The 23,425-nt window shown below is 49.4% G+C and overlaps 1 protein-coding gene across 14 annotated transcripts in view; it reads right to left on the reverse strand.

Annotated features, from left to right (window-relative positions):
- The window catches only part of CEP250 (centrosomal protein 250), a 121,387-nt gene extending 103,599 nt beyond the window's left edge, over positions 1 to 17,788 (reverse strand). For 7 of the 14 annotated variants that reach the window (XM_073310071.2, XM_073310068.2, XM_073310060.2 and 4 more), the window contains exons 1-5: positions 15,910 to 16,108; positions 15,232 to 15,417; positions 8,433 to 8,492; positions 7,572 to 7,654; positions 4,985 to 5,150 (exon numbers count right to left, since the gene is read on the reverse strand). In XM_073310071.2, coding sequence (XP_073166172.1) covers positions 4,985 to 5,150; positions 7,572 to 7,654; positions 8,433 to 8,492; positions 15,232 to 15,417; positions 15,910 to 16,014 — 600 coding nt within the window. In that variant the 5' untranslated portion in view covers positions 16,015 to 16,108. Of the gene's footprint in view, positions 1 to 4,984; positions 5,151 to 7,571; positions 7,655 to 8,432; positions 8,493 to 13,501; positions 13,729 to 15,231; positions 15,418 to 15,909; positions 16,109 to 16,411; positions 16,436 to 16,962; positions 17,400 to 17,457; positions 17,521 to 17,550 lie in introns of those variants that run through there. The other 7 variants (XM_073310062.2, XM_073310065.2, XM_073310061.2 and 4 more) reach the window with 7 other exon arrangements.
- Positions 17,789 to 23,425: the final 5,637 nt, after the last annotated feature.

The raw sequence follows: 23,425 nt of genomic DNA on the forward strand, positions 1-23,425 counted from the left end.
GCAGCCAGACACCAGGGCAATTAGAAGAGCACAGCTAGGAGCACTGCGCATCAGAGAGGCTTTGAAAACCAGTTTCATGACTGGCCAGGTTATGGTGTGACAGGTGTGTGTGTGTTTCTCCTTGATGCAAAACTACCCCCTTTGCTGAATTTACTTCCCTGTAAGCCAATCCCCCTCCCCCCTTCAACCACAGCTGGCAAAGGAAATAAACTCTGTATTGTTTTGAATCCATGCATTCTTTATTTATTAAAAAAAAGGGAGATCACTGACAAGGTAGCCCAGGTGGGGTGGGGTGGGGGAGGAGGGAAAGACAAGGCCACATTGCTTATTGTAGCCACACTACAAATCAAAGATGTTTAAATGACAGCCTTCTGTTGCTTGGGCCATCCTCTGGAGTGGAGTGGCTGGTTGCCCAGAGCCTCCCCCCAGCATTCTTGGGCGTCTGGGTGAGGAGGATATGGAACTTGGTGAGGAGGGCAGGCGGTTATACAGTAGATGCAGCGGCGATCTGTGCTCTTCTTGCCTTTCCTGCAGCTCCACCAGACACCTGAGCATGTCCGTTTGCTCCCCCATTAGCTTCAGCATTGCCTCCTGCATCTTCTGAACATGCTCACTTAACGCTTTCCTGGCCTCTGTCAGTGAATGCCTCCATGCATTCAGCTGTGCCCTCTCAGTGCAGGAGGACTGCATGAGCTTGGAAAACAGGTCATCGTGAGTGAGGTTTTTTTGCCTTCTAATCTGTGATAACCTCAGGGACGGAGATGATACGGGGAGCACAGAAACATTTGCACCTGCAGGGGGATAAAAAGGGAGAGTCAAATTTAAGATGATACATTTCTGAGAACAAATGGAAGACTCTTTCACAGTGAATCAAGCAATTCACAGCAGACAGAAACATGTGCTTTAGGTACAAGGTTGCATTTTGCCTTTTATATTGAGTGCCTGCCAGTATGGTGACACATCACACACGGCTGCGCAACAGAATTCCATTTCCAGGCAGCTATGGTAAGCCAAAGGGTATGCGGGGTTGGCTTCTTCCGCCTTCATAACATGTGGGAATGGTTTCAAACTGCGCACCCTCCTTTCCCATAGCAAGCAATGCCGGTTGGGTTTGCCATTTAAAAGGAGGGGCTGCGGGTTTTGGGTGGATGTGCAGCATACCCCTCCCCCCACCCCATGGCTATTCTCTGGGATGATCCCTTCACTCCTCCCCCCACCACGTGGCTATTCTCAGGGATGATCCCTTTTAGCCAAGTGCAAACAGCCCAGCATGAACGGGGTCCTTTTACTGTTCCTTTACAAAAATTCCCCTATTTCAGCCAGGTGACCATGAATAATATCACTCTCCTGAGGCTAACACAGAAAGATAAAGACCGAATGTTGCTTGAATGCCACCAAAACCCAGGACCAGTCACTGCCATGCTTTGTGCTGCAATGATTCCACACGACTTGCGACTGGCTTGGCATGGTAAAGTGTCCTACCCTGGAGAATGAAATAAGGCAGCCCTCCCCAGAAACCTTCTGCAAAGGCTTTCAGAGTACCTCCAGGAGAGCTTCATGGAGATGACACTCGAGGATTCCAGCTCCGTCCCCAGACACGTTAACAGACTTTTCCAGTAGCTGGCCGTGAATGCATCCCAATTCTTCAGGACAAATCAAACATTAAACACAATTGCTTTTAACCCCCGTACTGTAGTTACAAATGTGCACTCACCAGAGGTGCCTTCTCTGGCTTCAGCGTCCAGGAACCCGCCTTGGGAGAGTATTGCTCCAGAGTGATGAAAAGGTCCTGGCTGCCAGGGAGAACAGATTCTCCGCTTGCCTGCTGTGCATTCTCCTCCTCCTCCTCATCCACAAAATCCTCCTCTGTGTTGCGTGAGACTCTCTGCTTGCAGGTGTCCACAGACTGTGGTGGGATAGTGGTAGGGTCTCCCCCCTAGAATGCCATGCAGCTGTCATAGAAGCGGCATGTACGGGGCTCTGACCTGGAGCGACCATTTGCCTTCTTTGTCTTTTGGTAGGCTTGCCTGAGCTCCTTAACTTTTACACAGCACTGCTGTGTGTCCTGGTGTAGCCTCTCTCCACAATACCCTGTGCAATTTTGGCATATATATTAGCATTTCTTCTTTTTGATAGGAGTTCAGCCTGCACAGATTCTTCTCCCCATATAACAATCAGATCCAGTGTCTCCCGTTCGGACCGTGCTGGAGCTCGTTTGTGATTCTGGGACTGCATGGTCACCTGTGCTGCTGAGCTCGCCACACTGACCAAACAGGAAATGAAATTCAAAAGTTCCCGGTGCTTTTCCTGTGTACCTGGCTAGCGCATCGGAGTTGAAAGTGCTGTCCAGAGCAGTCACAGTGGAGCATTCTGGGATAGCTCCTGGAGGCCAATTCTGTTGAATTGCATCTGCACTACCCCAAATTCGACCCAGCAAGGTTGATTTTAGCGCTACTCCCCTCGCCGGGGAGGAGTACAGCAGTCGATTTTAAGAGCCCTTTAGGTTGATGGAAGAGGGTTGGTTGTGTAGACGCACTGCTTATAAAATCGACCTAACGCGGCTACATTCGACTTAACCTCATAGTGTAGACCAGGGCTTAGTATAAGCCAGGTGTTAGGGGGCCTTTCCTTCACCCCCTCCCCTGGTTCCTGTCATGCAGACAGAAAGCAGAAGACCAGAAATCTGAAGTGCAGGCAATGCAATGTTTATTGGGGTTAGTTTCAAACAAGCATATCCATAGCTCTACACACCAGCAGAGTCTGTTTCCCAGTGTTCCTTCCCCAGCTCTGATGCTGCAAAGCCTTTACCCGTGTCCCCGTTCCCAGCTCCTGTCTCTTAAGGAGGTCTGTTAACTCTCCTTCCGAATCCAAACCTTGTAGTGACAAATTATCTTTAACCACCCCTAACTCTAATTTACAATCCTCCAGTTGCCTTTGCTGAAGTAGCACCTTCCACCTGCCTTAACTTCAAACCTCTTAAAAGTGGACTGAAGTGCCTCCTTTCCTTGGAAGGCATCCTTTCCCCATGGGCATAGACCTCATTCCGTGACCCATTTATCAAAGAGGGTGGGCTTCTCAGCAAGCCCCCATCCTTCTGGGTCCCCTAACACAAGGGAAGTACTTTCATGGATCAGTACTTGGAATGTTAGTATCCAAAATAAAGATAAGGAAGGAACAGAACAACAAGTTAGGGAACTGAGACAAATTGACGGAATGGATTTTAGTGCCATGTAAAGAGATGTGTAGTTGTAAAATTGAAGGGCCAAAATCCATTTGCTGTGGATGTAAGATCTTAAGTACAAGTATTGGGGGGTAGCCATGTTAGTCTGTATCCACAAAAACAACAAGGAGTCCGGTGGCACCTTAAAGACTAACAGATTTATTTGGGCATAAGCTTTCGTGGGTAAAAAAACCACTTCTTCAGATGCACGAAAGCTTATGCCCAAATAAATCTGATAGTCTTTAAGGTGCCACTGGACTCCTTGTTGATCTTAACTACAGTTTCTGCTAAAAACTTTTCATATAGGCCTGGATGAGGACTAGCTAACAGAGAACAATACGTGGTTAAGAGAAAGCTGGGGTAAACAGATAACCTTGTATGTTTCAAGTCAGTGAGCAGAGTCAGCATAATTCCGAACATAATTGGATGTTCTTATCGCGAGTTATAGACACATGAAGTGCTGAAAAAGGCCTCACGGTTACTCCCTAATGCAGGGAGGAGATAGTGGTACAATACCCCTCAGATCCCAGACAGCGTTCGGGGAGAGGCCTAATATGATTGACATGAGTTATGACACCCTCCCCGCACAGATGTATGCCAATCCTAACCCACAGAAATGCTAGGGTAAACTTATAAACAACTGTCATTGTTAAGTACTAATTACTGCTTTTTTGCTTTAAATCTCCAGGAATGTACCTGTTGGTCAACCGGGAGAGCTGCAACCTCATTCCCCTGGACCCCAAAATTAGGATTTAACCTATACACTTTAAAAGACATAGTTTGGGAGTAATTACCTGTGTTTCAGCAATATGTTAATTTGAGATATGGGCGGAGCCATTAGGTAATCTTTTAGACCATTGGCTTATTGTGCGTATCTTGTCTTGCTGCTAGAACCTATCCAGGGGCTTGGGAAAACCCGACCCTGTCGCTTTTCTCTGCCCAATGATCACCCTATATAATCTATTATAATCAATCGTTCTGCAGTGTCTCTGGGCCTAATAAGCAAAGCGACACTCCGCCAGTGCTGTGCGTAATAAACTTCTGTGCTTGACTCCACACAGTGCGGATTACTGTTCCTTCAAAAATCATATAATACCAGCTGAAATGTGTAACTTGGGGAGCACACCTTTTGCATAAGATGAATGTAACATCGCTGCACGGGACTGCTCTTTGGAGACTGGTATTGTGTAGAACCCTTCTTCTGTACTGTATTAATAAACCTGACTGACATTGGCCTCCAGTATATTTTATAACAAAATAATGAACCAAAGTGTAGTCAAGCAACTGACTATATAATTTATCAATAGGACAGAAACAAATCCCTCAGAATCACTGGCAGGAGGGAAACCTGCAATGCTGCTGCCAGGGCTCTACTAGTTCTGAACATGCAGAGTCCTCCAGTCTATAAACTGCTAATCCAACGTCTTGTCTGAGTGTAAATGCAAAACTAACTCCAACAAGGCAATAACCCAGTGTAACAGGACTCAGTGTCCAGCACAGATAGGGCTCAGCTCCCAGTGCCCCCCAGGCCCCAGCATTCACAATGATCTCGCTAATATTTGTCCCCACCCAGCAGCACTGCCTTGCCTCATCAGCACCTTCCACCAATACAATTGATCCCCTCCACTCTGCTAGCTAACATCAATCCATACCCAAAACTGCAAAAAACTTCCACATATGGTCCCGATTGGAGGAAGAGAAAATTTCACTGTTTCTCGCTCCTCTGTCTTGCACCTTGTTTGCTGCTCCCCACCCCAACCCTACCTCACGTTCAGTGCGCCATTCGGTCTCCTTGAGCTCCAGTTCATCTCGGGCTCTTGTCCAATCAACGGTCAGTTTTCGCACATCCTCTCTAAGGGCTGTATTCACCTCATTTGCCTTGCCCAGGTTCTCCCGGAGCAGGGTGTTCACTTCAGCTAGATTCTCACATCTGGGGAGGGGAGAGAACAGTGATGAGCACACCCAATAAATAGCACTAGAGTTGCGACTATGAAATCACCTTGGGATCAGAGAGTAACATCCCCGGGGCTAAACTCTTGGATTCCACCACCACCATGCAGCTGGATTCCCTGAGGTTTCGGGGGGGATCATGACTCTCTCTCCAGGCTGAGAGGTGGGATGACCTCCCTCCAAGATCTCCTGAGCCCCCTGTCATTGCTGACTCCTCTCTCCGTGCCCCACACATCCAGTCCTTCACCATATTATGCCCTCACTTTCCCATCTGCAAAATTCATCCTTTCCTCTCTATCCCCACTGCCAAGATACAAATCCACACTCTCAATTTTTTGTCTCAGTGACTGCAGCCTTCTTTCTCCTCTCCAGCTTAGCCCACTCTTCTCTCTCCACATTTCAGTTTATTCTGAATTCCTGCTCTCACCATCTCTTCCTCCAATCTTGTATCTCTGCAGTGGCTTCTGTACGAAGTTAAAGTTTCTTTGCCCATGCAAAGCTTTCTATTATTCTGCCCCTGCCAACATTCCTGCCCTCTTCCTAGAGCCACTACTATCCTTGTGCTCCAAACCAGGATGAGGACTGTAGTCAACAACTCAGCCCCTCTGACGCATGGAATTATTCAACACAAGGGTAAAGAACACAGGGACAGAGCTTTCTTGGAGGTCAGTTTAAAATTGTGGAATGAACTCCCATAAGCTCCAAAAAACAACACAGGCCTCATCCCTTTCTACTCCAAGTATCAGGCACGCTTCTCCCACCTGCCCTCACTGAGAACACACACAGCACAATACATAAATAGGAGGTCTTTTAAAATCCCAACACAACATTTTCCCTGGGGAGAGGATGAGGGAAAGAAAAAAAGAGAATGTAATAGAGGCTAGTCATACTGCCAAATGCACTACTGGAAGGCACCGAGACAACGCAGTGCTGGACACAGCATAGGAACCTGAATAGAACAGAAACCACATCCATTCCACGAAGCACTCAACATAATAGGCTTGATTTTCAGTCTGAAGTTGTGACCTGTTATTCATTTGGCATTGTCCGCCACCATGTCACACACTATGCTGTTAGCACTTATGGCACCACACAATGCAGTCATAATACTTGCCTCCCCAGGTTGAGCAAGCAGCACTGCTGGGATTTTCCCATCTCTCCACACATCATAGAATCATAGAATATCAGGGTTGGAAGGGACCCCTGAAGGTCATCTAGTCCAACCCCCTGCTCAAAGCAGGACCAATTCCCAGTTAAATCATCCCAGCCAAGGCTTTGTCAAGCCTGACCTTAAAAACCTCTAAGGAAGGAGATTCTACCACCTCCCTAGGTAACGCATTCCAGTGTTTCACCACCCTCTTAGTGAAAAAGTTTTTCCTAATATCCGATCTAAACCTCCCCCACTGCAACTTGAGACCATTACTCCTCGTTCTGTCATCTGCTACCATTGAGAACAGTCTAGAGCCATCCTCTTTGGAACCCCCTTTCAGGTAGTTGAAAGCAGCTATCAAATCCCCCCTCATTCTTCTCTTCTGCAGGCTAAACAATCCCAGCTCCCTCAGCCTCTCCTCATAAGTCATGTGTTCTAGACCCCTAATCATTTTTGTTGCCCTTCGCTGGACTCTCTCCAATTTATCCACATCCTTCTTATAGTGTGGGGCCCAAAACTGGACACAGTACTCCAGATGAGGCCTCACCAATGTCGAATAGAGGGGAACGATCACGTCCCTCGATCTGCTCGCTATGCCCCTACTTATACATCCCAAAATGCCATTGGCCTTCTTGGCAACAAGGGCACACTGCTGACTCATATCCAGCTTCTCGTCCACTGTCACCCCTAGGTCCTTTTCTGCAGAACTGCTGCCTAGCCATTCGGTCCCTAGTCTGTAGCGGTGCATTGGATTCTTCCATCCTAAGTGCAGGACCCTGCACTTGTCCTTATTGAACCTCATCAGATTTCTTTTGGCCCAATCCTCCAATTTGTCTAGGTCCTTCTGTATCCTATCCCTCCCCTCCAGCGTATCTACCACTCCTCCCAGTTTAGTATCATCCGCAAATTTGCTGAGAGTGCAATCCACACCATCCTCCAGATCATTTATGAAGATATTGAACAAAACCGGCCCCAGGACCGACCCTTGGGGCACTCCACTTGATACCGGCTGCCAACTAGACATGGAGCCGTTGATCACTACCCACTGAGCCCGACAATCTAGCCAGCTTTCAACCCACCTTATAGTGCATTCATCCAGCCCATACTTCCTTAACTTGCTGACAAGAATACTGTGGGAGACCGTGTCAAAAGCTTTGCTAAAGTCAAGAAACAATACATCCACTGCTTTCTCTTCATCCACATTCATCTGGATATCCAGAAAACCCAGAATAAATGTTTTTTCCCTCTCACCTCTGCTGCTCCTCCTCCAACTGGACCAGTGCCCTCTCCAGGCTGTGCTCCTCCTTGGCTTCCCACCTGTGTGAAAGGGGTCCCTTAAAGAGAGAGATAGAGGACTTAATCAAACCAGCTCAGCCCTTTGTGTTCCTTCTTCTCCGCAGTTAAACATCCATTCCTCTGCCCTATGCTCTCTCAGCACCACAGATTTTGTGGCTGCTACCATGGCACAATAATGCGGTGAATGAACAGAATGGGACATAGTCTGAGTGTGGCTCCACGTTCCTTACAGTCCCTGTTTCTATGTGCAGTACACAACCAACTAGCCTGTGCCAGAATCGGAGCACGGCAGTGGCAGATGGTGCTGTTGGTGAGGAATGCTCACTCCATCTTGGGTCCCAGGAAAGGGCATTCTCTGGTTCTTTCCCTCTTTGCCTTCTAATTCTGCTCTTCATTAAACAGGAGAAGTAACCAAAGTGAACCACATGTTGAACATCTAAATGTAATACCCCTCAAAAGCCCTATGTTGTGACCAATTCCTATTCAGAGACAGCAGAGCTAGATCAATCAGCTTAGCTCGCACCAGGCTGTGGAAGGGGGCAGGGGACCCAAAAACAACATTATACAACCATGTTTAACCTAACTGTTCCTTTAAAAAATTAACACTCTGCTTGGTAGGATTTCTGGAAATGGTACCTGAAGAAGCTACTCTGGTGGTGGAGATAGAACAAGGCAGTGGAAGGAAAGCGAGACAGTGTCTTTTAAACTTTAGTGCTAATAGAAACATATTTCCCTCTGTTTTTGCTTTTTGGCTCTTATAACAACATTAGCTCACTCTGCACCTACTGTCCTCAGAAAGCTACCTGCACAACTCACCCCCCTTTCCGTTTCCAGCCTCTGTTGCAGCTCCCGACACCAACTCCGGTACTGCAGCACCTGGACAGGAAGGGAGAATCAGTATGAGCCACTGATGCATGCAAGAGTACCAGCACTTCATGCCCTCACCTAGTCTAACAAATCCCTGCCTACTTAAGACTCTATGGCTATGCACAGTAGATTTCAGAGTAATGTTAACATGATCCACAAGAAATTGTTAACCAAATGCAAGAGTCTCACTTAGCTCACCATAATGAAAGAATGAATCATAGAATCGTAGGACTGGAAGTAGGGTTGCCAACCTTCTAATCGCACAAAACCAAAAGCCCTAGCCCTGCCCCTTCTCTGAGACCCCGCCCCCTGCCCTGCTCCTTCCTGAGGCCCTGCCCCCCACTCACTATATTCCCCTTCCCTCTGTTGCTCGCTCTTCCCGACCCTCACTCACTTTCACTGGGCTGGGATAGAGGGTTGGGGTGCAGGAGGGGATGAGGACTCTAACTGGGGGTGCAGGCTCCTGGGTGGGGCCAGAAATGAGGGGGTCAGGGTGCGGGAGGGGGCTCTGGGCTGGGGGAGGGGGTTTAGGTGGGGGTGGGACTCCATCTGGGGGTGTGGGCTCTGGGGTGGGGCTGGGGATGAGAGTTCAGAGTGCGGGAGGGGGCTGTGGGTTGAGGTGCGGGGGGGTGAGGGCTTTGTCTGGGGGTGTGGGCTGTGGGGTGGGGCCAGGGATGAGGGATTTGGGGAGCAGGAGGGGGCTCCGAGTTTGGGAGGGGTTCAGGGCTGGGGCAGGGGGTTGGGGCACGGGTTTACCTCTAGTGGCTCCAGGTCAGCAGCACAGCCGGGTGGCGGGGGTGGTCTAAGGCAGGCTCCCTTCCTGTCCTGACTCTGCGCTGTGCCCCGGAAGCGGCCAGCAGATCTGGCTTCTAGGCAGAGGTGCAGCAGGTGGCTCTGCGCGCTGCTCTCGCCCGCAGGCACCACCCCTGCAGCTCCCATTGGCCATGGCTTCCAGCCAATGGGAGTGCAGAGCCGGTGCTGAGGGTAGGGGCAAGTGCATGGAGCCACGTGGCCCCACACTTAGGAGCCGGACCTGCTGGCTGCTTCCAGGGCACAGCACGGAGCCAGGATAGGTAGGGACTAGTCTGCCTCAGACCCGCAGCTCCACTGACTGGTCTTTTAACAGCTCAGTCGGCAGTGCTGACCAGAGCCACTAGAGTCACTTTTCTACTGGGTTTTCCAGTTGAAAACTGAACACACGGTCACCCTAACTGGAAGGGACCTTGAGAGGTAATCTAGTCCATTCCTCTGCACTCATGGCAGGACTAAGTATTATCTAGACCATCCCTGAAAGGCGTTTGTCTAATCTGCCCTTAAAAATCTCCAATGATGGAGATTCCACAACCTCCCTGGGCAATTTATTCCAGTGCTTAACCACCGTGACAGGAAGCTTTTCCTTTTGTCCAATGTAAACCGCCCTTGCTGAAATTTAAGCCCATTGCTTCTTGTCCTTTCCTCAGAGGTTAACAAGAACCTTTCTGCACTACTCCTTCCTAGGTAGTCATTTCCCATGTTGTATGTGTGCAATTGACTGTTCCTCCTTCCTAAGTGGAGTACTTTACATTTGTCCTCACTGAATTTCATCCTATTTTCTTCAGACCATTTCTCCAGTTTGTCCAGATCATTTTGAAAATTAATCCTATCCTCCCTCTCAAACTGGTATCATCTGCAAACTTTGTAAGTATACTCTCTATGCCATTATCTAAATCACTGAAGAAGATATTAAACAGAAATGAACCCAGAACTGATCCCTGCAGGACCCCACTTGGTATGCCCTTCCAGCTTCACTGTGAACCACTGATAACTAAGGCTGCGTGTCTCTCATGGAGGTCATGGATTCTGTGACTTTCCCTGACCTCTGTGACTTTTGCAGCAGCCGGTGTGCCTGGCTGAGGGGCTGCCCAAACGTTCAGGTAGCTCCTGGTCCAGCAGCAGTTTGGGTGTGGGATGTAGCTCCGATCTGGGGCAGGGGGTTGGGGCGGCACTTACACAGGGGGGAGGTGCCTGACATGACCCTGCAACTCCTGACCTAGGTGGAGGGGCCAGGGGGCTCTGCGCACTGTCCCTGCTTGCAGGAACCGCCCCCTCAGCTGCCATTGGCTACGGCTCCCGGCCAATCGGAGCTGCGGAACCGGAGCTTGGCGGAGACAAAGTGCAGAGCCCCCTGGCCTTCCCTCCTCCTAGGAGCTGCAGGGACATGCGGAGCCGGGTAAGGAGCCTACCAGCCCCGCCAACCCCTCTCCCCAGCCGGCGCCCCCCCAGCACCAGCAGGGGTCCAGGGCCGCACACCACTGTCTGACCCCCCGCCCCAGCACCAGTGGGGGTCCTGAGCCACCCTGAAGCACCCACGGTGGCTCCAGACTGCCCTTTCCACCCCAAGCACCCAGTAGACCCAGCCCAAGTTTTAGTTACGGGTAAATAGATGGATTTTTGTTTACAGCCCATGACCTGTCCATGACTTTTACTAAAAATACCCGTGACTAAAATGTAGCCTTACTGATAACTACTCTCTGGGAACAGTTTTCCAAACAGTTATGCCTCCACTTTATAGTAGCTCCATCTTAGGTTGTATTTTCCTAGTTTGTTTATGAGAAGGTCATGCGAGACAGTATCAAAAGCCTTACTAGAGTAAAAATATATCACATCTACCACTCCCCCCATCCACAAGGCTTGTTCCCCTCTCAAAGAAAACTATTAGGTTGGTTTGACACAATTTGTTCTTGACAAATCCATGCTGATTGTTATTTATCATCTTATTATCATCTAGATGTTTGCAAATTGATTGCTTAATTATTTGATCCATTATCTTTCTGGGCAATACAGATGGGCTCCTTACTCGGACACATTCAGCTCACCGAAAAGCAATGGTGGGATTGAGGAGAGCAAAAGAGAACTGCATAGCAGGGAAATAATGCCCACATAGCTGCCAGCTGAGTTGACTGTAGTTTGGTAGATAACAAACCATCCCAAAACCTAGAAAAACCACTGAGCACAAAACCCCAGCAATATTATATACAGGAATTAAACTCCAAAAAGTATACAAAGCAAACCTACAGATCCCCACTACAGCAAACCTAATACAACACACTAAATTATAATTAACAGAATGAGTGACGCCAGTCACCTATATGGAGCTAACAATAGAGATGTAAACCAATCTAGCCACACAGCCAGTAAAAGTAGACACCACAGAGAGAAAAAAAGGAGAGGAGAAGAGAGCAACAGAAAAGATTAAATATATATATTTCAAAATATTATTGACGTGGTTAAGAAAACGGTCTTAAAAACACAGACCCCTGAGCAGCAGCCTACACAATTCTGAACGTACAACAAACATTTCAATAGAAAAAGTCAACCAACGTGGAAGGGAAGTTGTCAAAATTTGATGAGGCAATAGACAAAAACCCTCTTGGACTATCTGGAGGAAATGCACTTCTCACCTATTTTTTATTATTGGTGTCATTATTTGTTCTCCAATAATTCCCATTCTGTGCTAGCTGCTATCCAAGCACACATGACATCACTCTCAGAAATCTGCACTGAAGAGTTCACAATCTAAATTCTTCAATTTCTGGGGTATTAAACAGTGGGAGTAGTGCCCATAAACAATTGCCATGTTTATCCTTCCCCCTAGTAGCTTCCTCTCGGGTATTCATTTCAATAGCATCAGTTTTTTTCATATCTGCACCTTAAGAACATACCTTTTTCATATCTACAGCTCACAAAACAAGGCAGCAGCAATGAGGGTACTAAAATGTTCAGAGATTATATTCTCATTTGGCAGGTTTCAGAGTAGCAGCCGTGTCAGTCTGCATCCGCAAAAAGAAAAGGAGTAGCTGTGGCACCTTAGAGACTAACAAATTTATTTGAGCATAAGCTTTCGTGAGCTACAGCTCACTTCATCGGATGCATGCAGTGGAAAATAAAGTGGGGAGATTTTATATACACAGAGAAAATGAAACAATGGCTGTTACCATACACACTGTAACAAGAGTGATCAGGTAAGGTGAGCTATTACCAGCAGGAGAGCGGGGATGGACTACAAGCCCTCAGGAATAGTATCCCTGATAATGTCACGGCAAACCTGGTGGCTGAACTTTGTGACTTTGTCCTCACCCGTAACTATTTCACATTTGGGAACAATGTATACCTCCAAATCAGCGGCACTGTTATGGGTACCCGCAAGGCCCCACAGTATGCCAATATTTTTATGGCTGAATTAGAACAACGCTTCCTCAGCTCTCATCCCCTAATGCCCCTACTCTACTTGATGACATCTTCATCATCTGGACCCATGGAAAAGAAGCCCTTGAGGAATTCCACCATGATTTCAACAATTTCCATCCCACCATCAACCTCAGCCTAGACCAGTCCACACAAGAGATCCACTTCCTGGACACTACGGTTATAATAAGTGATGGTCACATAAACACCACCCTATACCGGAAACCTACTGACCACTATACTTACCTACATGCCTCCAGCTTTCATCCAGACCACACCACACAATCCATTGTCTACAGCCAAGCTCTACGATACAACCGCATTTGCTCCAACCCCTCAGACAGAGACAAACACCTACAAGATCTCTATCAAGCGTTCTTCCAACTACAATACCCACCTGCTGAAGTGAAGAAACAGATTGACAGAGCCAGAAGAGTACCCAGAAGTTACCTACTACAGGACAGGCCCAACAAAGAAAATAGCACAACGCCACTAGCCATCACCTTCAGCCCCCAACTAAAACCTCTCCAACGCACCATCAAGGATCTACAACCTATCCTGACGGACGACCCATCACTCTCACAGATCTTGGGAGACAGGCCAGTCCTTGCCTACAGTCAGCCCCCCAACCTGAAGCAAATACTCACCAGCAACCACACACCACACAACAAAAACACTAACCCAGGAACCTATCCTTGCAACAAAGCCTGTTGCCAACTGTGTCCACATATCTATTCAGGGGACATCATCATAGGGCCTCATCACATCAGCCACACTATCAGAGGCTCATTCACCTGCGCATCCACCAATGTGATGTATGCCATCATGTGCCAGCAATGCCCCTCTGCCATGTACATTGGTCAAACTGGACAGTCTCTATGTAAAAGAATAAATGGACACAAATCAGATGTCAAGAATTAAAACATTCAAAAACCAGTCGGAGAACACTTCAATCTCTTTGGTCACTCGATTACAGACCTAAAAGTGGCAGTTCTTCAACAAAAAACCTTCAAAAACAGACTCCAACGAGAGACTGCTGAATTGGAATTAATTTGCAAACTGGATAAAATTAACTTAGGCTTGAATAAAGACTGGGAGCGGTGTGTCATATACACAAAGTAAAACTATTTCCCCTTGCTTATTTCCCCCCCTACTGTTCCTCACACATTCTTGTCAACTGCTGGAAAAGGCCCACCTTGATTATCACTACAAAAGGTCCCTCTTTCCCCCCCATCCCCCTCTGCTCTCCTGATCACTCTTGTTACAGTCTGTAGGGTAACACCCATTGTTTCATGTTCTCTGTGTATATAAAATCTCCCCACTTTATTTTCCACTGCATGCATCCGATGAAGTGAGCCGTAGCTCACGAAAGCTTATGCTCAAATAAATTTGTTAGTCTCTAAGGTACCACAAGTACTCATTCTCATTTGGAGTGCCCCAGAACAAGAACTCATGTCAGGCATCTACAAATTCTGCAGATTGCTAGAGACAATGGACTGAATCAAAATACCAATTACAGAAAAAAGAACTGTTGAATTTGGAAGAATTTCTCTCAGAAAATGGGGTTGAAGGATTCTGCAAAAATTCAAGTTATGCGGAGGAAGCTCAACTACAGAAGACCACATCAAAGCAGACAATCTTAAAACATATAGCTATTTTTGTCATATCAGGTATCCTTAAAATAGAGAAGGCTAACAATGGCCTCAGTTTGTTTGTAAAGATTTTAAGACCTTCACACCAGATTATGGAATTGAACATTTTACCTTCAGTCCTAAATACCCATCAAGTAATGGACTGGCAGAATGTGGAGTTAAAATTAAGTTGCTAAAAAAGACTAGACATGCAATGGACCCACTTTTTTGCCTTTTTTAACTCCATGGCAACACTGTATGCTCCACTGCTGGCTTCATTTCCCCTTCCTTGTTACCCACACCACTCTACAGCTTCCCGCAGCTCTACCTACTCCTTTCCCCATCTCCACCTCAATCTCCCCTCCACTATCCAACACCACCGCCTACACATGCTCACTGTCCTCTTTTCCTGCTGCACTCAATCCCTATGATAGGTGCTGCCCTAGCCTCCATAATGACAGATTTTGTGGAAGCCACCCTCAAACTCTTCAGAATTCCTGAGCAGGCTGCAGAGAGGCTTTCAAGCAACATCAGAGCTGCCAGCATAAAAGATTCTGGGGCACTTATTTTCCCTGCTCCTCTTTCCCTCTAGGTTGCTTCCTATTTCCCTTTCCTTCTTAGAGATTTTGTTTTCATTTCTTCCCCCTTTGTCCCTTTTCTGCCCTGTTTGCCCTTCTCTACCCTACCTTTTTGCCCCCTCTCTCTTTTTTGGCCTCTCCACATGTAAAAAGGCTGCAGAAGGAAACTAGCTGTCAGTTATAGTTATGCTCCTCACTCCTGACCCACAACACCCCTTTCTCTTCCACTCCTGGTCTTCCCACACCTCTGCCAATGTCTTTCACTCCTGATCCACTGCCTCCGTTTCAACGCTCATGGATGTACTTTTGCTTTACCTTTGCTTGTAGCTTCTGCACAAGCACTGCCTGCCTATGCTGTGCCTCTTGGGAGCTCTGCAGCTTGCGTTGATAGGATGCCTGGCTTTCCACCATCTGTTGACGAAGTGCCACTATCTGCTCCTCGGGCAGTAACTGCAATGTCTGCAGTTTCATGCTGCTCACCTCCTGGTCTCCTGACTCCATCTGAGGACCAAAGAATGGTATAATGGTAATACAGGAAAAGGATAATAGCCCTGCAGTAGTCAGAAGCCTAGGCTGTGATCAGAAGCAGGGAAGAGGATGAAGCCTGAAACTAATTAGCTCTGCCTGCCCATCGAATCTGGCTGTGACAATAGCAAGAATCATAGAATCTCAGGGTTGGAAGAGACCTCAGGAGGTCATCTAGTCCAACCCCCTGCTCAAAGCTGGACCAACCCCAACTAAATCATCCCAGCCAGGGCTCTGTCAAGCTTGACCTTGTATCCAATCATAGTATCCAAACAGGAGGCTCCTGCACTGGAATAAGCTGAATGGAGCAAGCTACAGTGTCTGGTCCAGTCTGCGTGAAGAAGCAGCATGCCCCTGAATAGCCTGGCATCTGACCTGGACCAGAAATTCACCAGTATTTATCAGCAAGATTACTCTAGGAGTAGGGGGCAGTCGTATGGGTGGCAGCGCAAGGTGCAGCCTTCTCACAGTCAGTGCCAAATGTCCGGCAGCAAACGTCAGTCCCGAGAGCAGCTCCCAGACATACCAGCTCCTTGCTATGACCATGCAAGTGAGGGAACGAAAGAGCCACATAGAGGCGGGCGTGGGCAGGCTTGGACGGCTCCTCTCCCGCCTCCGTCACCTACCCGACCTGTCTCCTGCCTCCGTCACCCACCCGACTCCCCGGCCCGTCTCCCGCCTTCATCACCCATCCAGGCCCCCGGTGCAGCCCCACCCCGCCACTGTCATCCCCCCCCAGCCACTGTCACCCGGACCTCTCTCCCACCCACTGCCTGTCACTCACCTCACGCCCCGGCCTGTCTCCCGCCTCTGTCACCCACCCGGCCCGTCTCTGGCCTCCGTCACCCACTGGACTCCCCGGCCCATCTCCCGCCTGTAACCCACCCGCCCCGCCTCCATCATCCATCCAGGCCCGCAGTGCGGCCCCACCCCGCCACTGTCACCCCCCCCCGACCTCTCTCCCACCCACCGCCTGTCACTCCCCTCGCGCCCCGGCGCGTCTCCCGCCTCCGTCACCCAGCCGGCCCCACTGCGCCGCTACCGCCTCCGTCACCCACCGGAGCCCCCGGCGCGTCTCCCGCCTCCGTCACCCACCCGACCCCCCGGCCCGTCTCCGTCACCCGTCCAGGCCCCCGGTGCAGCCCCACCCCGCCACTGTCACCCCCCCCCGGCCTCTCTCCCACCCACCGCCTGTCACTCCCCTCGCGCCCCGGCGCGTCTCCCGCCTCCGTCACCCAGCCGGCCCCACTGCGCCGCTCCCGAGTCCCGCCGCTGGCCCGCGGGGTGGGCGGGGGAGTCGCCGGGAGCGTCGGGCCGCGCGCTCCGGGCCGCCCTCGCCCGCTCCGGCTCAGTGGGGCTGGTCGGGACCCGGCCGGGCTGGGGGGCGAGGGGTCGGGACCCGGCCGGGCTGGGGGGCGAGGGGCCGCCACCGGCCCGTGGTGGACGCGCAGCCCCAGGAGCCCCGCGCTCTCCCCCCACCCGCCACCTCGGCCCGCTCCTCCCGGGCCGGGCCCGCCTCACCCTCGCTTCCCGCGCGGCGCCCCCGGGCCGGCCAGACCCGCGCTTCGGCCGCGGCGAGCGGGCGCCCCGCCCCCAGCCTGCCGCCGATGCGCGCTCCGGCGTTGGGAGCCCGCTCTGCGCGCGGCCGCGGCCCGGGAGCGCGTCTCCGGCTTCCCCAGCGGGGGCTGGCTGGGCCCGGCCGGGAACTCCGGGGGGGCCCGGGCCGGGCACATCGCTGGGCTGCTGGCGCTGCTGCGCTTTCCCGGGCTCAGGCGCACGCTGGCCCTGGCCGCGCCCCAGGTGCAGCTGCCCGCGCGGCGGGGTCTCGGCTGCCCTGGAGCCCCTGCAGCTGGGCCGGGCCCGCTGCCCGGGGCTGTAAAACGGCGGCGGCGTCGGGCTCCGGCTGCAGCGCCATCTCTGGGGCCCTGCTGCGATGCTGGTAGACGGGGTGCTTGCCCGGGCTGTAGGGGTCAGCTCCGCCCTGACAAATTCATTGCTGGAAACCAGACCGCTCACCTGTACGTTAGCCTCCTTCAAGCTGGGGGCTCCCTCTGTAAGGACGTGGTTACGCTCTATTAAAGGCTTGCAAGTTGCTGCATGAAACCTTACTTGTAATGTCTGTGACCCCTGCTAAACGGTTCCTTCTTAGTCAGGTCACCGAGCTCCTCTCTCCACAGCCCATTGTCCCCTCACTGGCCAGAACCGGCTGTGGCATCCGAGCTGGGCCTGCTGGTCACCAGTCACCGTGGAATCCGTTCTCCAGGCCATTGGCCGGGGTCCCAAGTTCTGTCCTGGTCCTCTGTAACAACAAACTCCCTCTCCCATCACCTCGTTAAACCAGTAACGCCCAGGGAAACTGAGTCCCACCCCCCCCCCAACATGCAAACCACTGAAAAAAAACCAAGAAAATCCCCCACTTCATAACTCTCTCACAACCATGAAGGTGCTATGTGTAAGAAAACTTGTCCCACAAGCCTGAATTCTGGAAGAAGGAAATGAAGATAGCTGATAGTTAAAATTTTTCATCTTTGCTGTATGAACTCTCAAAGGGCAGGAGCTAGAAAACAAAAACAGAGAACCCCAGGGTCAACCTGGGTTAGTCCTAGAAGACATTCAGTGCTGACAGATTACTACAACTCTGTCACCTTTTGGAACCATACGTAGTAGTAGGATTTTATGTTTGTATTTTATATAATTTAGAATGAAGGATAAAGAATAATAATGTAGCATGTATTAAATGTATTGGTGTATGATTTGATTATATCCTGCCAGCCACCCTTTTTGAATAGCAGAAAGAATAGCCTAATGGGCCATTGGTAGAGATACATCAGCCAGAATCTGTGTCTGTGCTGATTTCAAGGCAGTGACAGACCTTTGAGGGTCACCAATTTGTTATAAGTTTAGCATTTTAAAATATGTAAAAGAATGCCATGATTGTTTTTCTTTTGCATTGCAACTTGATGTTCCTGTTCTAAATGTTCTGTATAAATTAATTCTGTTTTGTGTGTGAATGAGGAATGTGTGTGTTAAGAGATAAGTTTGAAGGCCATCGCTGAACCAGATAGTCTAGGGAGGAACCGGAGACAGATGCAAGGGCACCAGGAGGCTGCAACACGCCCCTATTGAAATGTCAGAGGAGGGCAGATTGACGACTCTAAAGATGAGACAGGCACCTATCAATGGGGACAAGATAGCAGTAATCAAAACCAGCATGGGATAACTCCCTGAGGAACTTGATGAAAGAACAAAATAAAGGATGAGAAGGACAATTTAAGAAAACAGGTTTCAGAGTAACAGCCGTGTTAGTCTGTATTCGCAAAAAGAAAAGGAGTACTTGTGGCACCTTAGAGAGTAACCAATTTATCTGAGCATGAGCTTTTGCATCCGATGAAGTGAGCTGTAGCTGTGAATAAAGAAAAATTCACGGAAGCCCATGACCTGTCCTTGACTTTTACTAAAGATACCTGTGACAAAATGGGGAGCTCAGCTCCAGAGTTCTCCATGGCAGCCTGGAGCTCCAGGGTCCCACAGCCACCACGGGATGAAGTCACAGAAAAACAGATTCCATGACCTCCATGAAAAAAACCATAGCCCTAATTATGGAACATACAACCAAGTTTGGGGTTTATACCCTCCTTTTTGACAGCGTGCCCTGAGGTTGGCACTCACAGTTGTGAACCACTCCAGACAGTATGACACCTATGAAGTAGGGAGGTCCCAGAGCCTTGGCTCCAGCCTGAGCCCAAACATGCTCTGATGGGTTCAGTCACAGAAACCCCCTTGGGACTGTCGCCTGATGTGCTGAGACTACCTCTGAGCCCATTTTCCCTGCCAGTTTGGGCCTTCAGAATCCTGCTTTGTTGAGACAGATAACGCTAATCTGCTGCAACACAGTCCCAGGATCTGACCGATGCTCCCAAAGCTGCAGACTTAACTGAAAACGGCTTAGCAAGTGCTCCTGTCTCTAGTACCCAGACACCCAGCTCTCAATGGGATCCAAACCCCAAATAAATCCGTTTTACTCTATATAAAGCTTATACAGGAAAAACTCATAAATTGTCTGCCCTCTATAACACCGACAGAGAGATATGCAGAGCTGTTTGCTTCCCCAGGTATTAATTACTTACTCTAGGTTAATAAGCAAAAGTGATTTTATTAAGTATAAAAAGTAGGATTTAAGTGGTTCCAAGTAATAACAGACAGAACAAAGTAAGTTGCCAAGCAAAATCAAACAAAACATGCACATCTAATCCTAATAAAGTAGGAAACTGAATACAGGTAAATCTCACCCTCAGAGATGTTCCAATAAGCTTCTTTAACAGACTAGACTCCTTCCTAGTCTGGGCCCAATCCTTTTCAGACCAACGTTGTAGTTATGGCCTGGGTCCAGCAATCACTCCCACCCCCGTAGATACTGTCCTTTGTTCCAGTTTCTTTCAGGCATCTCTTTAGGGTGGAGAGGCCATCTCTTTAGCCAGCTGAAGACAAAATGGAGAGGCTTCCAGGGCCTTTTATATTCTCTCTCTTGTGGGTGGAAACCCCTTTGTTCTTCTGTGCAAAGTCACAGCAACAAGATGGAGTTTGTAGCCACCTGGCCAAGTCACATGTCCATGAATGATTGAGCTTTTTGCAGGCTGACACTATTGTTTACATGTTAGTTTGAAGGTTCCCAGGAAAGCGTCTCTCAAAGTTTATTGTCAGTTAAATGTTTCTTGATTGGGCACTTATTGAGATTACTTACTTGACTGCGCACTTACTTTCTCAAGAAGCTGACGAAATGCTTCACTGAGGCTACTGAGAATCAAACACATTGAGATACAAGTAAATAGCTAATATTCATAACTTAAAATACAAAAATGATACACACATACAGAGAGCATAATCATAACTAGCAAATTACAACGTTTCTATAGACACCTTGGTTGACCTCCTTGTACAAGATTTGGTGCCACTATAGGACCTTGGTTGCAACAATGATCTACATGATCACAGTTCATGTCAATAACGTCACAGCCTCCTCCTGAATTTACTGCCAGAGACGTGGACACTGTCCATGGTGGAGGCAGTACATGTAAAATCCCTGTTTGTCTATGGTCACACCCCCTCCCAGTACCTTTAAACCCTGTGATGTCATTCATAGGTGACCGAGCAAAGTTCTGGGTTCCTGGTCTCTGGGTGCCTGAAAACATGTGGAGTGCAGTATTGCTAACAGAATGCAGACAGCACTATCTGTTAACATGTAGGTGTCTTGGCATTCAGTCACCAATGCCATGAGGCGACGTGCCTCAGTTTCCCCTTCCACACAACAGTGTAGGCCTCCTATGCTTCTGCTGCTGTGCCAAGTTTCCAGCTTGTGTACAGGTATAAGCTGAAAAGTAACATGCTTGTGGGACTGTCCTGACACCATCCCTACCATGTACAAAAGTTTTTTTCCACAAACCAGGTACGTCACACATCTTTAAAGGATTTACCACTAGTATTAACTCCCTTGTCTTGACCCATAGATGAAGTAGGAAAAGACACAAGATTGACGGCCAATTTATGACAGACAGCCTTTCAGGGCTTTGTTCACACAGTTTGGCTTGTTCAGTGTCTATTCCATTTTCCAATCCCTTTGTGTACCATGGTAGATGCTTTGATACAGATTTTTCTGCCTCTTTGGAGAAGGCTCTCAATTCAGGCAAGTTTTGAGGCTTTGGCAAGGAAAGGGTGCATTGCAGCCATGCCTGCCCTGGGCCCCTCCCCCTAGAATTTCTTTGGGCTGGACCCCATCCCCTTGTGAAGCTTCCCAAATGCAAAGTTTTTTTTCCCCCAGCCATGTTATCTTTTACCAGGGTAGCAGGAATAACATTCTTTAATGGAGTGCTTTGGACTGGTAAGATCCCGTCGGTCACGCCACTCTCTGTTCCCAACAGGTCAACTGGATGGACTCTCCCCTCCAGGAGATCTGACCCCCAGTCTTCCCTTAAAACCTTATCCACAGGTGAGGGGTCTGGCATTTCAGATGTAGATTTTTTACCCTCCTCCTGGGGAAAAGCCTCCCTACAAAAGGTGAGCAGACCTTCCTGTCCCCCCTCACCTTCCGTCAGGACTTCCCTCTCTGGGCTCCCCTCTGAGGCAGACACTCCTGTGTCCCCCAAAAGGTGGCCATGATCCAGATGTGGGCTCACAGCTACCAGCTATGACAGACACTTCGCTGGCCAGCAAAATCCCCACCTTTTAACTCAGGTTGAGCTTGCTTTCAATTAGAGTCCTTGTGGTCTGTTCCCACCGCAGCAGTCACCAGGACCCCAACTTCCATCTCCTGGATACATGTCTCTGTGCACCCCAGGGCAGGACCTGTCCCCTGCTGACCTGCAACTTCTTGGCAGTCAGCAGCTGGGAAGTCCTGCCTGTTAGAAGGTGGAACATTCCCCTCCCACAGGGAGATGATCACAGGATAGGAGCTGGCTCTATCCAGACCCTCCCACGGGGATTTGCTTTGAGCCCTTGGACTACAGGAACTGGTTTGGACCACACCTGCTGCTACCAAGGAATTAAAGAGACACTCCTATTTCCCCAGCAGCACTTGTAACTTTACCCTCCCCTCTGGGGCTTTTAGCACAAGATTCTTTCTTGCTGCTAACAAACCCTGGGACAGATTCTGCCACATCAAAAAAATCATTCCCCAGTAGAAACGGTGCAAAATTGCGTGCCACTGCTGCAACAGTGAGGTCAGCCTGCAAATCACCAGTTTCCATGTGTACCTTAGCTAAGGTGCAAGGACTTTGCAACTTCCATCGTTCTAATTCTGCCATTTTCCCTGGTAACAATCCTTCTCATGGATCCACCGTCTCAAACCCCTTCTCCTGGTTGAAAGACAGGAGGACGAATGACTGACCATCCCTACACATCAGGTGGAGAAGGTCCCAGACCAGACAGAGGCTATTGAAGATGGTCTGGCCCAAAACAGTGTAGGTCTGGTTGGGGTGGATTGTGTCTACCAGCCTGGACATCAGCTGTTGCAAGATGGCCTTTGATACAACTTTATAGTCTGTGTCGAGCTGCAATACTAGGCGCCAGTTCTTCAGGTTGGTCTGCCTGCACATCAGGAGGGAGCATCTTGCTCCCCAGGAACTCAGCCCAGATGATGACAAGGTCCAGGTTGATGACTTCACAGAACATTTGGTAGCAGTCCACAGTCAGTCCATTGATATCTGGGGATTTGTTGGTGGGCATCTGATAGACGGCTTCCTGGAACTTGGCCAGAGTGAGAGGAAGTTTCAGCCAGTCCTGGTTGCCTGTTCTGACCATAGGGAGATCATCCCTCAGGAGCCTGCAAGCATTGGCATCAGGTGGATCTGGGGAGAACAGGTAGAAAGCCCTTGTTCTTTCCTGCATCTTTTCTGGATCTGTAAGAGGAGTGCCATCCTCTGCCAGGAGGCAGGTGATGTTTTTGGCACCCCTTTTCTTCTTCTCCAGGAAATAGATGAAGTGGGAGCTGTGAAGTTTCTCCAGAAAGAGCAAGATGAAAGCTCCCTAAGCCTTGCGGTCATCAAGGACCCAAAGCTTGTCCCATTTCTCCAGACACTCCAAGAGGGAGAGATTCCCAGGTGAGCAGCCAGGCATCTCTCTGGCTCAAAGATCTCTCACACTCCAACTTCTCGATCACTGCATCTTTCCACCAATTGCCCCCACGGGTGTAGTCACGGCAGAAGAGCCAGGCCCCTACCCCCCACCTCTGCACTGAGGGAAAGATGTGCCTTCGCCTGTGCCCACCCAGCCAGAACTCCCCCAGAAGGACACTATGAAGCCAACATCCAGCAGGCTGTTGTTGAAAGGCCTGTAGGCCAGCCCTGGCCACTCAGGTATCAGTGAGACTGTCACAGACATCACGTGGTGGTCTGTGAATGGGGCCAACCTGATGCTGGAGGAGTGGGCACACCCCACATGTTCAGATGAGAGATGTAAATGTCGTCCAGCTGAGATTGGCACGATTGGACCT

This window comes from Lepidochelys kempii, chromosome 13 (genome assembly GCF_965140285.1).
Source record: "Lepidochelys kempii isolate rLepKem1 chromosome 13, rLepKem1.hap1, whole genome shotgun sequence".
NCBI lineage: Eukaryota > Metazoa > Chordata > Testudines > Cheloniidae > Lepidochelys > Lepidochelys kempii.